Raw genomic sequence first — 20,337 nt, 5'->3', positions numbered from 1 at the left:
AAAAGACAGTCTCTTCAACAAATGTTGTTGGGACAACTGGAGAGACATGCAGAAGAATGATCCTGGACCATTTTATTGCACCATACAGAGAAGTAAATTCAAAATGAATAAAAGACCTAAGTGTAAGACAGGAAACCATCAAAATCCTAGAGGAGATCACAGGCAGCAACCTCTTTGACCTTGGGCTGCAGGAACTTCTTACTTGACAAAAGCAAAAATTAAGTATTGGGACCTCATCGAGATAAAAACCTTCCACACAGTGAAGGAAACAATCAGGAAAACTAAAAGGTAATCGATGGGATGAGAGAAGATATTTGCAAATGACATATCAGATAAATGATCAGTATCCAAAATCTATAAAGAACTTACCAAACCCAACACCCAAAAAAACCAAATAGTCCAGTGAAGAGTGAAGACATGCACAGAAGACATGAATAGACACTTTTCCAAAGAAGACATCCAGATTGCTAACAGACACATGAAAAGATGTTCAACATCACTCATCATCAGGGAAATACAAATCAAAACCCCAATGAGATGCCACCTCACACCAATCAGAATGGCTAAAATTAACAACTCGGGAAACAACCAATGTTGGTGAGAATGTGGAAAAAGGGGAACTCTTTTGCACTGCTGGTGAGAATGAAAACTGGTGCAGCTGCTCTGGAAAACAGTATGGAGGTTCCTCAAAAAATTAAAAAAGAACTACCCTATGACCCAGCAATTGCACTACTAGGTATTTATCCAAGGGATACAGGTATGCTATTTCCAAGGGACACATGCACCCCAATGTTTATAGCAGCAATATCAACAATAGCCAAACGATAGAAAGAGCCCAAATATCCATTGATGGATGAATGGATAAAGAAGATGTGCTATATATACACAAGGGAGCACTACTCACAATCAAAAAGAATGAAAATCTTGCCATTTGCAACTATGTGGATGGAACTAGAGGGTATTATGCTAAGCAAAATTAGTCAATCAGAAAAAGACAGATATCATATGACTTCACTCCTATGAGGATTTTAAGATACAAATCAGATGATCATAAGGGAAGGGAATCAAAAATAATATAAAAACAGGGAGGGGGCCAAAAACATAAGACACTCTTAAAAATGGAGAACAAAAAAGGGTTGCTGGAGGGGATGTGGGAGGGAGGATGGGCTAAATGAGTAAGGGGCATTAAGAAATCTACTCCTGATATCATATTGCACTATACGCTAACTAACTATGATGTAAACTTAAAAAATAAATTATAAATAAGTAAATAAACAAATAAATGTAAACCCCACAAAATATATGAAGAATGGATTCAGAAATATTTCTGAAACGAAAACAATAGTATAATATAGAAGCAATTAAATGAAAAAAACACGAGTTCTAAGAAAATATTCTTGATTAAAACAAAGTCTTTGAGATAATTTTTTAAAGTTCTATTAGAAAAACAGAGGGGCACCTGGGTGGCTCAGTTGGTTAAGCATCCGGCTTCAGCTCAGGTCATGATCTCACGGTTAGTGGGTTCGAGCCCCACATTGGGCTCTGTGCTGACAGCTAGCTCAGAGCCTGGAGCCTGCTTCAGATTCTGTGTGTGTGTGTCTCTCTCTCTCTGACCCTCCCCTGCTTGCACTGTCTCCCTCTGTCTCTCAAAAAATATATATAAAGCATTAAAAAATTTTTTAAAATTATAGAAAAAAACATATAACAGTATTTAATGAGTCTACTTAGATTTTATATATAATCATATCTGAAAATGATGAGTAATTTGACTCTCTTTTTCCAACGTGATGACTTTCTTTGTTTTCTTCTCTTATTAAAATAACGTAGAGCCTCTGAAATAATGTTAAAAGTAAAGGCAATGACATCTATACCTGCCTGGTTCTTTATCTTAAAGTCAGTGTCTCTTGCTGTATGAGATGTCATTTGTTGTGGACTTTGGGATAAATAGATTTTACTGCACTTGGATTGTTTTCTTCTTACACATTTATAACTGCTATTAGGTACTACTGTTGAATTTTATCAAATACCTTTCAAGCATCTAGACATGTAATAATTTTCTCTTCTAATTTGTTAGTATAAGAACTTATATTATGAAATTTTCATACATTGAACTGTCCTTGCATACCTGGATTGACCCTAATCATATTGAAGGGATATTTCTATTAATACACCAAAGGTTCTTTTAGCTAACAGTTTATTCAGAAATTTCACATCAACAGTTGAAAGAAAAATGGGTCTATTAATTTGTATATTTTGATATTGAAATCATACCAGTTTCAACAAACTAGCATGGAAAACTAATAGGGAGCTTACTTATTTTTCCTATGATTTGTAATATTTTAATTTATTTTTATTTTCTGTTCAGTAATATCTATGCCCAATGTGTGGGGCATGAACTCATGGCCCTGAGATCAAGAGGTGCATACTCTACTGACTGAGTCATCCAAGCACTACCTATGATCTGTAATATTTTAAATAATATTTTCCATAATAATATTTTAATAATATCTTCCATTTTTTAAATAGTTTATTATCAAGTTGGTTTCCATTTAACACCCAGTGCTTCTCCCCACAAGTGCCCCCCCCATGACCATCACCCCCCTCCCTCCCTTTCCCTCAAAAAACTATCGATAGAACTCCCCTATGACCCAGCAATAGCACTGCTAGGGATTTACCCAAAGGATACAGAAGCGCTGATGCATAGGAGCACATGTACCCCAATGTTCACAGCGGCAACTTTCTATAATATCTTCCATTTTTAATGGCTACACAAAATTGAGCTCCAAAAGCAACTAAATAAGGTTTCTTCTCTAGTGGTATATTTTAAATAATTTTTAATAATTTTTATTTCCTTATTTTGGAAAGGGAGAGAAAGAGAAGGCGCGTGAGCAGGTGAAGGGCAGAAAGAGAGGGAGAGGGAGATCCCTAGCAGTCTCCACTCTCAGCACAGAGCCCAGAGCAGGGCTTGATCCCACAAACTGTGAGATCATTACCTGAGCAAAAAATCAAGAGTCAGGCGTTCAACAGACTGAGCTATGCAGGCAACCCTATTTTTACTAATATTTTTTAACTTTACCTTAAGTGCATATAGGCTTTCTACCTCTTCCTCTCTAAATTTTGGTCTTTTATATGTTGCTAAAATCGATCCACTTTCATGTGTATTACTTAGAGTAGTATGAATTATTTTCTACATAATTATTTTGGTTAATGTTTTGATTCATATACTCATGCTTCTACCCTGTCCCTAATATCCACCAATCATTCAGTCCCATCCCCTCCCCAGTCTGCTTTGACAAACCTTTAAATTTATCAATCTTTCCATTCATTTTTTTCACTTATATATCCATCAATTTACCCTTCTCACTCATCTTTCTACCTATCCAGCTACCTGTTTCATATCCAATCTTTATTCATCTTTTGTATACACACATTCTTATACCTGTCAACATAGGTCTCCATCATTTCTCCCCTCCATCTACCTAACAGTTCACTCATCTACTTGCTATTCAAAGAGTTTCCATCAATTCTCCATTCGTCCCATTACTAACCTATCCATCTTTATGTTCAATCCAATCCATTTCTTCACCCAGCCATTCATCCACCCAACCATGTTCATGTATTCATGCACCCAAATATCCATGATACCCTCACCCATCTTTCCTCATATTCTTCCCATTTATCATACTATGAGCCCTCCATTCATTCACATATCTCTCTTGCTCATCCAGCAGTTTGCACCAAGTGTTTATTCTGGCTCCAGCTGTAGAACAAAGATACCAACAACACAGCTAGATAATGAACCAGGCTGTCCTTATCCATGAAGTTCCCCTTTTGGAAGGGCCTTGAGGAACCTAGATAACTGACCACCTGAGTGACCCTGACTCTCCCTCCCCACACCTTAATTCCTACTTTTATATGCTTTAAATTCACCAATAAAAAGTGAACCAATGAAACCCTAGACATTTTGCCCTCGGATCCTAATAAAGGCAGAGTCCCGGGTCTGCACTTTCTACCCCTCTCTTTGTTCACCACTTCCTGTGTGGCCTTCTGGCATGCCACATAACCTCCAGGGCTTGTGAGTAATAATAGATGGTGTGCTCTGAAGTTCCGTGATGGTGTGTCAGAGGTAAGTCCTGTGATCATAAGAAGAACCACAAAGACCGGTCCAGTCACAATGCTGCCTGTGGTGGTGGAGGGATGTCTGCCAAGGGACTGCCTGTGGGACTCACTTTGAGTAAATATGCCCCCAAGGGTGTCTCAGGCCTTCCTATCTGAGAATATCACTGTTAATAGGCTGAAACACACACCACAGATTCCACAGGGGCCTCTGTCTGTGATCCTAAATTTTGTGACCATATAGTCACTCACTGATGATACAGCTGTCTTTGTCTGGCTTCTACCCATCATGTAGGACAAATAGAAACAAATTGTGGCCTAAAAGTGCAACAGCTAGTTGAGGAAAGAAATGGGGACCCTACAGATAACATTTCCTCTTTGAAGAGAGTCTCTCCCTCTGCCAGGACTGACTAGCTGGCATTGTGGAGTCTATGTAGGAATGCTGCCAAATTCTCCAGCACTCTCTCCACAGCCCTTCCACCAGTCCAGTCAGAAGCCAGAAGCCGTGGGTAGGGGGTGGGGAGAGAGGAGTAGACTATAAGAGACTCTTAATCATAGACAACAAACTAAAAGTTGATGGAGGCAGAGGGGTTTGGGGATGGACTAGATGGGTGATGGCTATTAAGGACGGCACTTTCTATGATAAGCATTGGGTGTTGTATGTAAGTGATGAATCAGTGAATTCTACTCTTGGAACTAATATTGTGCTGTGTGTTAACAGGAATTTAAGTAAATATAAACAGAAGAAACCAGCAGCTCTGCTGCCGATACACCTTTACTGGGGTTAGTCTCTCAAGCATCCTCCCCATTTTATAGTTCCTCCTCTGACAACAAGGAGTTTGCACTATAAGCTCTGCTGACATTCTCTGCTGCTCTCAAAGCAATACGACCTTGACAAACAGTATCTAAAATTCGGCTGACAGGCTCCTCGTTCCTCACACTCCACTCTATAGCAACATATTTACTCTTTGGCTTTGGACAAAGATTCTGAACTACCCAAAGAGAAAAGGGAGAAGGTTGGGGGAGAGCATGGGAGAGGGAGAAAGGGACCCAGAGACCATGAGACATTCCATAACTCTCAAACTTATCAAGACCCCTGATGGTGGCATTTACTCCTAAGTTTACCTGGAAAATGAAACAAGTTTTTCCCATGCCCCATCATGGACCAGAAGGCCCAGGCTACCCCAAGCTGTTGAGCATCATGACCATCCAAGAAAAGACCCTTCTCCCGGGCTGTGAGCTGTAGATGCCAGCTGGTTACATTGATGATCTTGGGAACTTGGTGTTCCCAGCAGGATAGGAGGTGGCTGGCTTGACTCCAGCTCTCACATCCAAGATACTGACTCCTGAAGAAATAGGCTGGACAAAGTCAGCCAGACATTTTCATATTCTGGAATCACCGAACAAGCCAGCTCTTCTTCAGAATGGAGTCGTCTAGACTTTTGAGCATCCTGGTCTAATGCACCCTTCTAGTGAATGTCCAGAGATCTGGTCTGCATGGCTGGATCTTTCCCAGTAAGTAATGGGGCCTCAGGCCTTGTGCTGGAGAGAAGGAAGATGGCTGGGAGGGTGAAACATGGAAAAGGGGCTAAGACTTGAGTTACTTCCCACCATGTTAACCTGGTCCAAGGTTGGGAGGTATTTGGAACATTTCTTCCAATTTCCCTCTTTATGGAAGATGCCTTCTGTGAATGCCAGAATCTGGACCTGGGGCAACTCGCACTTTTAGCTCCTTTGAAATGAAGGGTCAATTGGGGGTGGAGAGAAGGGTCATAGGATCTTGCATATGGGAGGGGCTATAAGAATCTGGAAAGCCTGGGGGGTCTTCCCCTCACTCCACAACAAAAACAGCCTCCTTTCTCAGGAGGTTATCTCTATCAACTCCAGATTCTCTCAAATGTAGTCTTATAAAGTATTCCTGCATCCTCAGGGGTTCCTTGCCTTTGGGATAAAAGGCAGTATCCAGAAGTTTCTTTGAAAGGAAGACAGTAATCCTCCATCATTATAGAGTAATAATGATCATTGGTTACCATTTACTGAACATTTAGAAAGTAGGGAGTTAGCGGGATCTGGAGTCAGACATGGTGGGTCCAAATTCTGGTTTCACTTCTCAGTAGCCATGAACTAAGGCAAATTAGTTAAATTCCATGTGCTTCCATCTCCTCCTCTGCAAAATGGGGATATCAGTAGAACGGACCTCTTAGACATATTAGGGGAATTACAGGAGATAGTGTTTAATTTTTTTAATGTTTATTTTCAAAAGAGGAAGTATGAGCAGGAGCAGGAGAGAGACTGGGAGAGAGGGAGAGAGAGAATCCCAAGTAGGCTCTGTGCTGTCAGCCCTGTTGATGCAGGGCTCGAACTCACCAACTGTGAGATCATGACCTAAGCTGAAATCAAAAGTTGAACACTTAACCCACTGACATACCCAGACACACTGAGATAGCATTTAAAATGCACCGACAAGTTCTTGGCTTATGGTAAACAGTTGATAAACATTAGTTAACATTGCTCTACATCAGTTCCTATGATTATAGCTTTACATACTATGTCTCATTTCCCCTCAACAACTTTGTAAGGGTAAAACAACTTTACAAGTGAAGAAACCAAGGTTTAGAGAGGTGAGTGGTAAACCAAGATGTAGAATTTAAACACCCAACTCTCGAGGCACCTGGGTGGCTATTTTGGGTAAGTGCCCGATTTCACCTCAGGTCATGATCTCATGGTTTGTGGGTTCAAGCCCCGCATCAGGCTCTGTGCTAACAGCTCAGAGCCTGGAGCCTGCTTCAGATTCTGTGTCTCCCTCTCTCTCTGCCCTTCCCCCCACTCATGCTCTGTTTCTGTCTGTCTCAATAATAAATAAAAACATTAAAAATGTTTTTAAAAACCCAACTTTCTGAGGCTGGGGTGAGTGATATTAATCATTGTGTAATAGCACCCCAGGGAGGAACTCCCAAACACTGATTCCTCAACCAGGCCAAAATGACCAGATTAGCATAGACCAGTGGATTTAAATGGGTGATTTTGCCTTTCAAGGGACATTTGCAATATCTACAGATATTTTTGATTGTTAAACTGGGGAGTGCTCTTGGCATCCAGTGGATAGAGGCCCGAGATGCTGAACACCCTACCATGCACAGGACAGCTCTCTCCCGCCCGTAAATAATGATCATAAAGAGTGGCAAGATTGAGAAATCCTGACTCAGGGGATGGGGCTAGGGAGAGGAACTAGGGATGGGGTAAAAAGGCAGAAAGTAAAGGGTGGTCAGAAGGGAACATAGTGTAAGCAGTGCTGGGAAATACATGAGAACATCCTAAGGAAAAGGACTCCTGTGGATGAACAAAGAAAAGGAAACTTCCCTGACTTCCCAGAGTGGCCTTGGGTTGCAAGAAGAATGGGCACTGTGCCCTCTAAAATTCATGGTTGTAAAGCTGTCCTTTCCTTTAGAAAGATGCCCCAGAATCCAAGAGAAATGTGAATTCAAAGAAAGGGATGAATGTACGAAGGACAGACAATGTCTGGACAGCAAGAAGAAGTGTTGCATCTTTAGCTGTGGGAAAAAATGTTTAGACCTCCACCAAGGTAATACTAGGAGCCTCAGAACAACCAGCCCCTCTGCCCACACTCTCACCATCTGCCCACCTGTGTAGCCTCATCTCTGCTTTGCTTGGGGCTGGTCTTTCAGCAAGATCGCTGGATGGGGAGCCCTGCAATTTAGATCCATCACTGCCCCTAATGTGTGACATTAGGTAGTATCTTCATCCAGCCTGGGCTTCAGTTCCCCAAAGAGAATATGAATGTAAGATTGAAGCAGATAGTCTCTTGGCTGCTTTGCACTCTTATGATTTTCTTTTTTTGTTTGTTTGTTAGTAACTCATGATTTTCTGTGTCCCCAGGTGGCCATTGTTTGCACATTGCTGCTGCAAGTGATAAGTAAGCTATTGGTATTTACCAGCTTTTTGCTGCAGAGGAGCTGTCTCTCTGCATCTGTTAAGTTCAATTTAACACCAGGAAACCTCCCTCGACTACTACAGACCAGAGCGTTTTTCCTTTGCTCCTGCAGTCTTAACTCCATGCCCATCTCCTTGGGGTCCAAAAAGATCATCAAAGATTCTTTACTCATTTATTTAACAAATATGCATTGAGTGTCTCAGAAAATTATATGGAGATTTGACTAGTGAGGTAGGGAGGTGAGGAAGGCTTCCCTGAGAGAGCAAACTCGAAGTTGAGTTCAGCAGGATGAATAGTAAATTTAGATAAAGATCTGATAGGAGGCATTTCAGGGCACAGGGAATAACATGCACAAAGTCTCAATGGTGAGGCCTAGCGAGGCCAGAAACAAGAATGCGCATGAACATGGTATAAGGGAGAGGATCCTCGGTAGGTAGAGTCTGGTGGGCTAGCACCTCACTTTGATCCCAATGGCAATGAAAACCCACGGAGGTGGACAAAGACGTGATCAGGGTTTTATGATACACTAACAGAGGAGAAACAGAATGTCTTGAAGGATTTCAGGAGGGGAGAATATGGTAGCTTGGACCGACCAGAGAGGTAGCTGAGTGGATGGAGAAGACTAGGGTGTGTTTGAAAGATGTCTAGGTGGGAATGTAAGCAGGACTTGACAATGGAGCAGAGTGGACAAGAGGATGGTAAGTTGTTTATTTGCCTAAAAGTGAGGGATTCTGAATCCAGGCTTTCTGAGTTCAAGTCTCAGCTCTGATTTTCACCAGCCTGAGCAAATTAACAACTTTTTCTTGTTGTTCCCCAGGTTCCCCAGAGAAGAAAAGAACCAATGTCAAAGGGTATTGGGAGGATCAAATAAGATAATGAGGTGCTTAGAGCAATTCTCCTGGGCACAATATAGCCAAGTGACACATATCAGCTTAAATTATTTGTTATTCTTGACTGGAAGCTCCTAAAAAGCAGAGGCCATGCCTTTTCTTTGTCTCTTAGAGCATCTTGAGGGGCACCTGGGTGGCTCAGTTAGTTGAGTATCACACTCTTGGTTTCAGCTCAGGTCGCGATCTTGAGGTTCATGAGTTCGAACCCTGCATGGGGCTCTGTGTTGATGGCATGGAGCCTGCTTGGGATTCTCTGTCTCCTTCTCTCTCTGCCCTTCCACCACTCACTTTGGCACTTTCTGTCTCTCTCTCTCTCTCTCTCTCTCTCTCTCTCTCTCTCTCTCTCTCTCAAAAGTAAATAAGCAAATATGTATTTTTAAAAGTATCTTGCACATAGTAGGTGCTCAATGAATGGTTTATTCAGTTCAGGTCGGGATGCATTTTGTTTTATCTTCAACGTTCTTCACGATCCTCTTCTATGCCAGACAACCTGCTAGGAATGGGGCTCCAACATGAAACCAGACACAACCTCTGCTCCATCAGAAACTCATGACTTCCTGGAGAAGACTGAGGATGGAAACCACTGATAAGAGATTCAGAAGCACAGTGGAACAACGAAGGATCAGTCCAGGCACCTATGGGGTTGTGGGGTGTAGACTGGAGTCAGTGACATCACCGAGGAGCTGAAGTCTGAGGAAGGTTTTGAAGGGAGAGTGGGTGTACAGAGGACAGGGAAAGGTGTGGAGGTGTGGGGTGGCATGGGGTGTTGGCATTTGCAGGAGCATGTACCTCAAATGGTACTGTGGTGACAGGCGGTGGTGCAGAACCACAAGCAGGAGCCAGACTACAAAAGGCCTGTGGGTCATGGGAAGACTTTGCCATGAAGTCAAGGTCTTAGCCATGGAATGACATGGTCAGCTTTGTTTCAGGTCCATTAGGTGCTTCCCTCTGGTGGGCAGCACAAAGGACTGATCAGAAGGGCCAGAGACGGGCAGGAAGATCAGTTCCAGGCTATCCCAACAGCTCAGGCATGACACACCAATTTTTAAAGAGAGTGGCAGAGAAGTGAGCTAGGGGGAGGGTAAAAATCAGCAGGACTTAACCATTCAGCTGTGGGAAGTTTTCCCTCATGGAACTCAGAGTTTTGTTTGGATCTGCATTCCTTTGCTAGGGCTGCAACAAGGGACCACGAATGGGTGGCTCAACAACAATGTATTGTCTCACAGTCCTGCAGGCCAGAAGTCCAAGGTCAAGTGTTGGCAAGGCAGGTTCTTTCTCAGGTTGTGAGGGAGAATCTGTTCCATGCCTCTCCCCTGCTTTCTGGTGGTTTGTCCACAGTATTTGACAATCCTGACCTTGTAGACCTCTGCCTTCAGCTTCACATGGTGTTCTTTCTCTCTTTCTCTCTCCAAATTTCCCCTTGTTATAAGGAAAACAGCCATCTTGGATTAGGAGTGAGTTCACTCCAGTATGACTCATCTGCTACAACTATTTCCAAATAGGGTCACATTCTGAAGTACTGAGGATTAAGATTCAACATACGAACGGGGGAGCAGTGAGTAGGGAGAGACACAATTCAACCCAAAGCAGGACTGAAGCTAACTGCAGGAAGAAAGGTGCTTGACCATCTAAAAATACTAGCCTCTGGTTTCCCTGAGGGGACTTGCCCTTTACTCATGATCCCATATTCTCTCTTCCTGTCATGGCTTGGAGGACAGAGTATTGGCTTCTAATTTGTCATTTCCAAGGCACTTGCATATCTTCAATTCATTCAGAATGTGTTTACTGAGCAGCTGCTTTCTGCCAGGCACTGCTAGAAGCTGCACATTCAGATACAACCAAGGAGGTCACAATCTCGAGTGCCAGGAGGGCAGTCTTCCTTGTACCTCAGGACGGCTCTGGGCCACAAGCAGGGTGAGGTTTTGCATTCCCATTGTACAGAAGAGGAAGTCATGGACAAGTAGTGTGTGAGGTCAATATGTGCACATTGAATCGGAAACAGAGCCTTCCAATTAGTCTCCTCTCTCTCAAGGAAGACAATGGGGACAGTGACCAGAAGGGATAGGGAGACTGGCATTCTCTGGGGCTACAGTCCTCCAAACAGCTCCACTCGGGGGTCTCCCTAGAATGTGCACAATACACCCATGGGTCTGGGCTCCTGAGGTATGAAAAGGTGAAAGGAGCCTGCTCAGTTTCATCTCTGGTGGTGTCCAGAGGTAACAATAACAGCTCCTTTTTTGAGGGGTGGACACTCTAATTTCTCAATTCTGGGGTCTCCCTACAGACTTTTGTGATCTGCCCCAAGACCCTGGTCCCTGCAAGGCTACTTTTCCTCGCTGGTGGTATGATAAGGGAAGCAACACCTGCTCCGAGTTCATCTATGGTGGCTGCCAAGGAAACAGGAACAACTTCCAAACCAAAATCGTGTGCCAGGTCATATGCACCCAAATACGTAAGTCCCTGGGGCTTCCCTACCTCTTAGGGCCATGCTGAGAGGTCTGGGTGTTGGCTGCTTTGTTCAGGGCTGGCTACATCCTTAGCAGACCAGATGCTGGCAGGGCCAGCTCCACTTGGGAGGTAAGTATGCCCCTGGCAAAGGGTTGTACAGCAGCTTTCTAGGAACTAAGGTTGGGAAGGGACATGGTGAAGAATCAAAGCTGCAAGTAGGAGGGATGGAAGGAGGGTGCAGACATGGAGAAATCCCAGAGACCAACTTCAGAGAGGTCACAAGATGTCCAGATTAGTGCTGGATCACCAGCAATCTACTCCCAACCACATCCAATGCTGCCTTTAAGGAGGAAGGCTATAGCTCCCCAAAGCAAACCTACTTTGTTTTCATTTGCTGTGCAGAGATACACAAACGTAACTTCGACTTGTTCTGAACATAAGCTGAGCCCAAGGTGCTTAGCTGGTCCTGTCTACATTCTCTCCAGGTTCATAATCCTCACTGCATAAGGATGTACTGGCTCGCGATCCAAGGCTCTGTTCGTGTGCCTGACCGATGTTTCACGTTGGTTTCCACTGTTCTCCTCCCACGTTCCAAGGCCCCAGCTCTTCTCCACATGGAGCCCCAGGACCTGCATTTGCCTTCCTCTATCTCAGCCTCTTAAACATGGTATCATTCTGTTTTGACCCATCTCTTTGCTTCTTTCCTTTATGTCTAATGTCTAGAGCCCCCTGCAGGCTCCCAATTTACCCCAATAAAGTGCTTTGTGTTGCTCTGTGCCTCTGAGCCTGAGTCATTCACATCTGTTTGTACATTACACTTTGCTGAGAATAAAGGGTCACTGAGGCCTCTTGTGATACAACGAAAGGGAGGGAACACAGCTCTTGAGAGTTGAGAGCGTCAGGGACATTGTCCTCCTCTGTTTCTTAGAAAAAATTGTAAAACCTTTTTGAGACAAGGGTCTCTGGGCGTTGCCTTAGTTTGGATCCCCCAGAAATCAATTCTTGGACAAGGACAAGGGTAAAAGCAGTTTACTTGGGAGATCTCTCAAGATGCACAAGGTGGGGGTAGAGTAAGGGATACAGGCAAGAAAGGAGTCGACTCTGAGCTGGTTATCATGGGGGGAAACTGCAGCTTCCTCTCCCTGGGGGCCTTCTGAGGAACGTGTAAAACATGGGTCCAAATGTCTGCATTCATCTCCAGTGATGGGGCAGTTGAGGTGTTTATTCATCGACTCCCATCCCCTCCTGGATGCCTGGAGGTATTCAACCCCTTGCTCTTCCAGACTGGCCCACATGCAAACTAAGCAAGCTGGCAGAGAGCCAGAGAAAACCAATAGCACAGAGGGAGAGACTCTGACACTTGAAGTTGGGAGCTGTCTCTGAGCACTGGGTGTCATTTGGCCACAAAAGGAGCAAAGCACCAATATATGCCACAGAAACCTCAAACCATTCCTCTAAGCAAAAAAAGCCACACACAAAAGGTTATCCACTGAATGAATCCATTTATATAAAATACCAGAATAGGTATTTTAGCAATAGAAAGTAGGTTACTATTTGGCAGGGACAGGCTTTGGCTGGTATAAGGTTTTCTTTGTTTGTTTTGTTTGTTTGTTTGTTTGTTTTGGCTTGGTTTTAATTTTTTAAAATTTATTTCTGAGAGACAGAGAGAGACAGCACGAGCAGGGGAGGATCAGAGAGAGGGAGACACAGAATCTGAAGCCAGGCTCCAGGCTCTGAGATAGCCGTCAGCACAGAGCCCGACATGGGGCTTGAACCCACGAACTGTGAGATCATGACCTGAGTCAAAGTTGGATGCTTAACCGACTGAGCCACCCAGGCGCCCCTTGTTTTTGTTTTAAAAGTTTTATTTATTTGAGTAATCGCTACACCCGACATGGGGGTTGAACTCATAACCCTGAGATCAAGAGTTGCATGCTCTTCCAACTGAGGCAGCAAGGTGCCCCTAAGCTCTTCTTTTGGAGTGATAAAAATATTTTGGAACCAATAACGGTGGTGTTACACAACATTGTGAAGGTACTAAAGAGCCTCTGATCTGTCCTCTTAAAAATAGTTAATCTTATCTGATGTGAATCCCACCTCAATTTTTCTAAAAGTGGGTTAAAAAAGTGTGGGAGCTGAGTGCCGGGGTCGCGGAGCTACTGGGATTGGTCGGAGATGGCAGAGGTGGAAGAGACACTGAAGCAACTTCAGAGCCAGAAGGGAGTACAGGGAATCATCGTGGTGAACACAGAAGGCATTCCCATCAAGAGCACCATGGACAATCCCACCACCACACAGTATGCCAACCTCATGCACAACTTCATCTTGAAGGCCTGCAGCACCGTGCATGAAATCGACCCCCAGAATGACCTCACCTTTCTTCGAATTCGCTCCAAGAAAAATGAAATTATGGTTGCACCAGATAAAGACTATTTCCTGATTGTGATTCAGAATCCAACTGAATAAGCCACTCTCTTGGCTCCCTGCATCATTCCTTAATTTAATAGTCCCCAAGAATAATGATGTTAATCATATCAGCCAACTGGCAGGTGGAAATCACCTTAGAGCCTACTTAGACCAGTCTAGTGACCAAAGTCATCAAAGTTGGCCCTCTGCTGGCCAATCACCCTTGAGTTCCTGGGTGGGCCTTCTTTCCTCACCTCCAGATTTTGGAACAAGAGCTTTGAGCAGCCTGCACCCTGCTTCCTTATGATCTTCCGTTCACTTTGTCACCCTTGGAAAAGGCTGTTTTTCTTTAACTAAAAATAACTGAAATGCTAAAAAAAAAAATGTGCACTAGGTCTGTCTCCTGCAGCCGCAGGTGAAACCAGAGGAGAGCCAAGAACATGCCTTATTAAACCTTCAGACCTTAAGCAGAGGAACTCAATGGAAGAATTTCATGCCCCAGGGCTGCTGGTCTGATGTCATAACTGAGAGTCATTATTTCCCTCTTGCCTCACCCATTCCAAGTTGCACCCAGTGATCCAGGCTCTCTGTCAGGGCTGGCATCCTCTCCTGCTTTCAAAGCACTGTGACCTTGACAAACACTCTCTGGAGATTTGGTTCAACCTGAGATCACCTGTCTCCTCCTCCACATGCTACCCATGGTAATGCCTTTCCTTTTTGACGATGGTTAAAGAAAAAGGATGGCCCAGAAAGAAGAAAAAGGAGAAGAACAGAAGGGAAATAAAGGGCAGGGAGAAAGAGAACCAGAGGATGACTCACAGGAAAAGAGAAAAAGGCAGGCACACAGTAAAAGGAGGAAGTACAGAAAGAAGAAAAATAAAGGGTGAGAAAAATAAGGAGACAAATAGACACGTCAGGAGAAGGGTAAGATTGGAAAGAAAACTGGAACATTCTTGATCTCTAAACTCCACTGGAAACTGGAAGATGTTGGAATTGAACTTCCCTTTCTCCAAGGGAGTCTCTGGTTGACCAGAGCCAGAGAGCCGCAGGGAGCTGAGGAGTAGGAGTTGCCTTTCAAGAGTTCCTCCCCCAGGGTCGGTGCTGCGGGTGCCAGCTGCTCCCGCTGACGGCCTCAGGGACTCGGTGTCCCCGGCACAGCAAGTGTGGTTGTATTGTGTCCAGTGTTACCTGGCTTCCGTGCCAGGACGGCCAAAGCTCAGAAGCAGGAGCTACTGAGGAGCAGCTCCTAATTTTGGTGCCAGCAGCCAGGCCAGTAGCTCTTGAGATGGGACCCTTGGGACTTGGCCAGTCCTGGCACTATTCATGCTCCTGGGGGGAGTTCAGGAGTCTGAGCCGACTGAGATGTTGCTGGGCAGTAAGTATCAGGGACCAGGTCCTCCCAGTGGAAAAATGGAAGTTGCTGGGAGAGAGGATCAAAGAATTCTACAGAGGAGGAACACTTCCGCCCTTCAGCCTGGGGTCCTGGGCCAGAGAAAGAGGAGATATTCTCAGCCAAACTCCTGGTCAGATGTGCTCCATGAGGACAGGAACCTGAGTCTGTAGGAACAGACTCCCCACTGTCATGATGAGAGGGACTGCTTCTGGAGCAGCATCCCATAAGATGAACTAAAAATGTTCTGGAACTTTATGGACCTTCGCCCTAAGAAAGATCCCTTCCCCTAGCACCACCCTTAGCAGCTTCAAATCTTCCAGTTGCAGCCCCAAAAGTCTCCCTGCACCCACACCCCCAGAGGGTCCTTGCCTTTGGAGTAAAGAATAGTCTCTGGAAGTCCCTTGAAATGCAGAGATATGAAGATTCTTTTTAAGTAGCAGCTAAAATATACTGAGCACTCAGCAGTGAAGCCATACATTGCAGGTTCAAATCCTGGTTCTGCTCCTTGGTAGCTGTGTGTGACCTTGGGGAAGTTCACAAAACCTCCCTGTGCTTCAGATTCCCCTGTTTATAAAATGTGGGTATTGATAGAACTCACCCATAGAAGTGTCATGAGAATTAAGGAGAAAAGGACAAGGGTACAGTAAGCACCTTGTGAATATTAGTTGTTGTTATTATTATGCCCCAGGCAGCTTGACAATGGCTTCCAGGATTTATCGCCTAATACTCAAATCAATCTATAAGCAGATGAATGAGTTAAGGTCCAGAGATGGTGCCTGTCATACCAAGGGTTGCACAGAATTCAAAGTCCAGACACCTGACTCCACAAATGGAGATCTCAGTCACTGGGAGGAGCTGCAGCACCCTCGCCCCTACTCAGGGAACATCCAAACACAGGAAAGCCAAGTGGTCAGAGTAGTAGACCCCTCCCCTTGAGTAGTCCTGGTGGAGAGCATCCTTCTCCCTGAAACCTTAGTATTTGGAGTGGGAGAAGGGCTGGGTGTAGATACTACATGTTGAGTCATTACGGGATTGGAAGTGGGGGCAGTGGTGTGAAAATCCGGAGCCATCTAAAGGTTACTAGCTTCTGGGGATGATGAAGTGAAGAAAGGCTTTTCTAACGCTGCAGTAGTGCCTGGGGCCTGCCAGTGAAGGGTTCTTGCCTCCCTTGTTCCCTTGTTTCCTCTCCCAGAGAAGGGTCCCAAAAACAAACCACCATGCAGTTTCAAAGAAATCGACCATTGTGGGAGAAAAAAATGTGGCCCGGGGAAGATGAAATGTTGCAAGTTTAACTGTGCAAAGAAATGTATAGATTTCAATGAAGGTGACGCAGAACCCCCCTGAACTATCCAGTGCCCTCATTCCTGACCCCCACTTTCTGCCCATCAGCACTGGCATTACTGGACTCCTCCCCGTGAATGACGACTGGTCTCTGACCAAGAGTCTGGGTGCATCTTCTGCCTGACACAAATCCTAGCAGAGCTGGACTGGGGTGGGGTTTATTTCATTTCTTCTCCTATTTAGGTATATGGTACGAGTAATAGAGATTTTCCTTTATGGGCCTTAGTGTCCCCATGTGTAAGAAAGATGTAGGCATTAGACCACATGGTCTCTTGGCTATTCTTCTGTGATCCTCTGAGATGTCGAGTAACCATGGAGGTCCTATCAAATACCAACATGGCGTCAGGAGGTATGATAGCTCTAAGAAACAAGTATCTTTCCAGGCCTCTTTGTCTATATAAATCCAGGATGACTTCCCAAACCATTTTTGACCTCCTACACTCTTTCTGCTGTGCCCATATGATTGAGCTCTAACGAAGACCATCAAGAGCGCCTGGGTGGCTCAGTCGGTTAAGCATCCAACTTTGGCTCAGGTCATGATCTCACAGTCGTGGGTTCAAGCCCCGCATCAGGCTCTGTGCTGACAGCTAGCTCAGAGCCTGGAGCCTATCTTCAGATTCTGTACCTCCCTCTCTCTCTGACCCTCCCCTGCTTGTGCTGTCTCTCTCTGTCTCTCAAAAATAAATAAAAAACATTTAAAAATTGAATAAAAGAAGACCATCAAGGACTATTTATTCATTCTTTCTTTCAACAAGTATTTACTGGTGTCCCTTACACCCATGATGGTCTGTTCTTACTCAGTATAATCCAGGACGGCCAGAAGGGTTTTCTTGGGAAAAAAAGATCCAAGATTTAAGATCTGAAATATGGGCTGTAAGTAGGCAAAAACTGGAGGGGACAGCTTTCAGGCACAGGTGATAGCATGTGCAAAGGTCCTGTATGAGGAGATAGCATGCTCGGGCATAGAAAGTCTAGAGACCAGAGAGTGAGCATGCCCAGGATAAGAGGGAGAAATATGTCAATAGTGAAGCCAGGCTAGGTAGGCAAGGCTCTGACAAGGTTGGCTTTTGGTACCCAGAGTAAGGGGTCTTGTCTTGACCCTAAGAGTAACAGAGTATCTATGTTCAAATCCCTTGTCATCTGTGTGACCTTAGGGAAGTTATGTAGCCTCTCTGAGCCTCAGTTTCCTCATCTGCAAAATGAAGACCGTAAGAGGACCTGCCTCATCAGGCCATATGCTAACATATGTCAAGTGCTAAGAACGTTAATAAATGTCGTCGTTGTTGTGCTTTAGACTATGAGGTTCTAAAGAACTCTATTTGTACTTTATAGTAAGGTGAACAAAATTGTTGCTCAATAAGTATTTCTTTAAGTGCAAGATATATATATTCCTAAAACATCATCTCAGTGCCAAATTATCTGCTAGGAATTTCTAGGAATTGATGTACCAAGATAACATAAAGTGAGAACCTCACATTCTGATGGAGGAGTCAGAAAACACAGAAGTGATCAATACTTGTCCAAGATTGAAAGCAACAAAGAATAACAAAAGTTTAAATTTTAAAAAGCAGTAGAAAAAAGCAAAGAGAAAGATGAAGAGAATGGGGCCAGGAAAGACATCATAGAAGAGTTGGATGTCTGGGGATGGATTGAGGAATGAATAAGAGAGGACCTAGTAAGCAAGAGAGGGATGGACACTCTAGGCATGTGCAAAAGCATGGACGAGTGTAGCAGCATATTTTTTTAGCGTGTTCATGTTCTAGAAATATCATGCTCTTACATTGATCCAAGCCTATGCACATGCCTGGAATATTTTCTAGCAACACAGACACCCAAACAGCACTGCTCGGCAATCTCTCTGCAGACATATGCAGTTTGCCCAAAGAAGTTGGCGTCTGCCTGGCCTTCATTCCACAATGGGGGTATAATGAGGAAACCAAAAGCTGCTCCGAGTTTATGGTGATTGTGCTGGGAACAACAACAACTTCCAGTCTGAAGCCGTCTGCAGGGCCATCTGCCCAGATACATGGAAGTCCCAGGGGTCCCATCCCCCATGCTCACCTGCACCAGTGGGAGGTATGAATGTTGGCTGGCCCATTTCCGGAAGTTGGCAAGCTTGGGGCTGACAGAATCAGTCCAATCAAGAGGTAAGAATGCATGCACCTTGCAGAAAGGTAAACAGTATGTTTTGGGAAAGAGAAGTGGTAAAAGGGGCAGTAGTCAAAGGGAAGTTGGCAAGTAGGAGACGAATAGGGGGTGCAGAGAGAGGAAGCAGAAGTGATGGAGTGTCCAAGACATGTCAGAAGAGGCCTACTAAGCCAGCCCAGAGCCCAGGGCTGGGCACCAGGCACCATCACCCATTCTCTTAATTTTCCTTTTTAAAGTGATTATAGCTAGGACAACCACATGCTTTACTGACCAAACCGAGAAACTTCTGAGAGTGAAAGGATATGCCATTCATTACTACGTTGGGGTAACAGGCTCGAACAGGGGCTTGACAGGAAAGAATGGAGCACATGATCACCCTGTGAACCCAAAGTCACTCCACTTCTGTTTTCTTTTCCTGTGAAAAGATATCAAAATGACGCAACTCCTTTTTGCCATTAACTACAAGATTCGGTTCCCAAGGTGAGTATGGCCAGAGCATCTCATCCTTTTCTGTTCTGCCATCTTGCAGAGACACCAACTCCCTGGGCAGGATAAAGAGAACTGAAATGACCTCCAGAACTTGGTTGTAATCGGGGGCTCTTTCCATGTCTGCCTGCCTGATGCTTCGTATTGGCTTCCTCAGCAGACAAGACATTAGCCGTTCCAAAAACCGAACCCCAGCATTTGCTTACTCTCTTTCCTCCAGCTCAGCTTCTTCCTAAACTTAATGCCCTTTAGCCTTTGGGCCTTTCTCAGTGTGAGACCCTATCTCTTCAATTCACGGGGTTCCCACGTATCCTTGAGAAGCCACCAGTTTCCGTACTGAAGTTTTCTGTGAGGTCTGGTATTGTGAGAATGAATAATTCACATCTACTCTTCCTGTGCAGTGTTCACAGAACAGGAAGTTATTGGGTCTCCCAGGAACACCAAAAGAAAGAGAGAGGAGTATGGAAATCCTGCAAATTGGGAACTTTGGTGACCCTGTGGCCCTGAGTGAGCTGTCATAAGATGCTCAGGAATGGAACCAGGTTTGCTCAGATGAGGGATCATGAGGCTTGACCTCCATCAACTTCATGGTAGATCCATCTCCAAAAAGGCTCATGAGCTTGTTTCCTGGGATTTCAAGAAAAGATACACTTCCAGAGTCCAGCACAATCACTACAAATAGAAGGTAACTGGGGAGAGGCATGAAAGGAGAACATAAGAAAGCAAAGAAGAGAGGCAGAGGAAGGGAGAAGAGAGGAGGGCTGGAGGATGGAAAGACACCATTTGAAAACCCTCCTACACTGTTGGTGGGAATGTAAACTGGTGCAGCCGCTCTGGAAAACAGTGTGGAGGTTCCTCAAAAAACTATCCATAGAACTCCCCTATGACCCAGCAATAGCACTGCTAGGGATTTGCCCAAAGGATACAGAAGTGCTGACGCATAGGGGCCCATGCACCCCAGTGTTCATAGCGGCATTTTCTACAATAGCCAAATCATGGAAAGAACCTAAATGTCCATCAACTGATGAATGGATTAAGAAGATGTGGTATATATATATACAATGGAGTACTACATGGCAATGAGAAAGAATGATATATGGCCATTTGTAGGAAAGTGGATGGACCTTGAGGGTGTCATGCTAAGCGAAATAAGTCAG

General features: G+C 44.5%; 1 protein-coding gene and 1 pseudogene across 1 annotated transcript; both read left to right on the top strand.

Annotated features, from left to right (window-relative positions):
• Nucleotides 1–5,525: 5,525 nt before the first annotated feature.
• LOC115274031 (eppin-like) lies at nt 5,526–12,183 on the top strand. Its single transcript, XM_029917399.1, is given in 4 exon segments — nt 5,526–5,631; nt 7,565–7,699; nt 11,243–11,410; nt 11,892–12,183. Coding segments are annotated over 4 exon segments (402 nt in total). The 5' UTR covers nt 5,526–5,540; the 3' UTR covers nt 11,900–12,183.
• A 1,398-nt stretch (nt 12,184–13,581) lies between these two features.
• On the top strand, nt 13,582–13,908 carry LOC115274647 (annotated as a pseudogene).
• Nucleotides 13,909–20,337: the final 6,429 nt, after the last annotated feature.

Source organism: Suricata suricatta, chromosome 12 (assembly GCF_006229205.1).
Source record: "Suricata suricatta isolate VVHF042 chromosome 12, meerkat_22Aug2017_6uvM2_HiC, whole genome shotgun sequence".
Classification (NCBI taxonomy): domain Eukaryota; kingdom Metazoa; phylum Chordata; class Mammalia; order Carnivora; family Herpestidae; genus Suricata; species Suricata suricatta.
The sequence above is the reverse complement of the archived record's forward strand: the minus strand, read 5'-3'. Positions and strand labels throughout refer to the sequence as shown.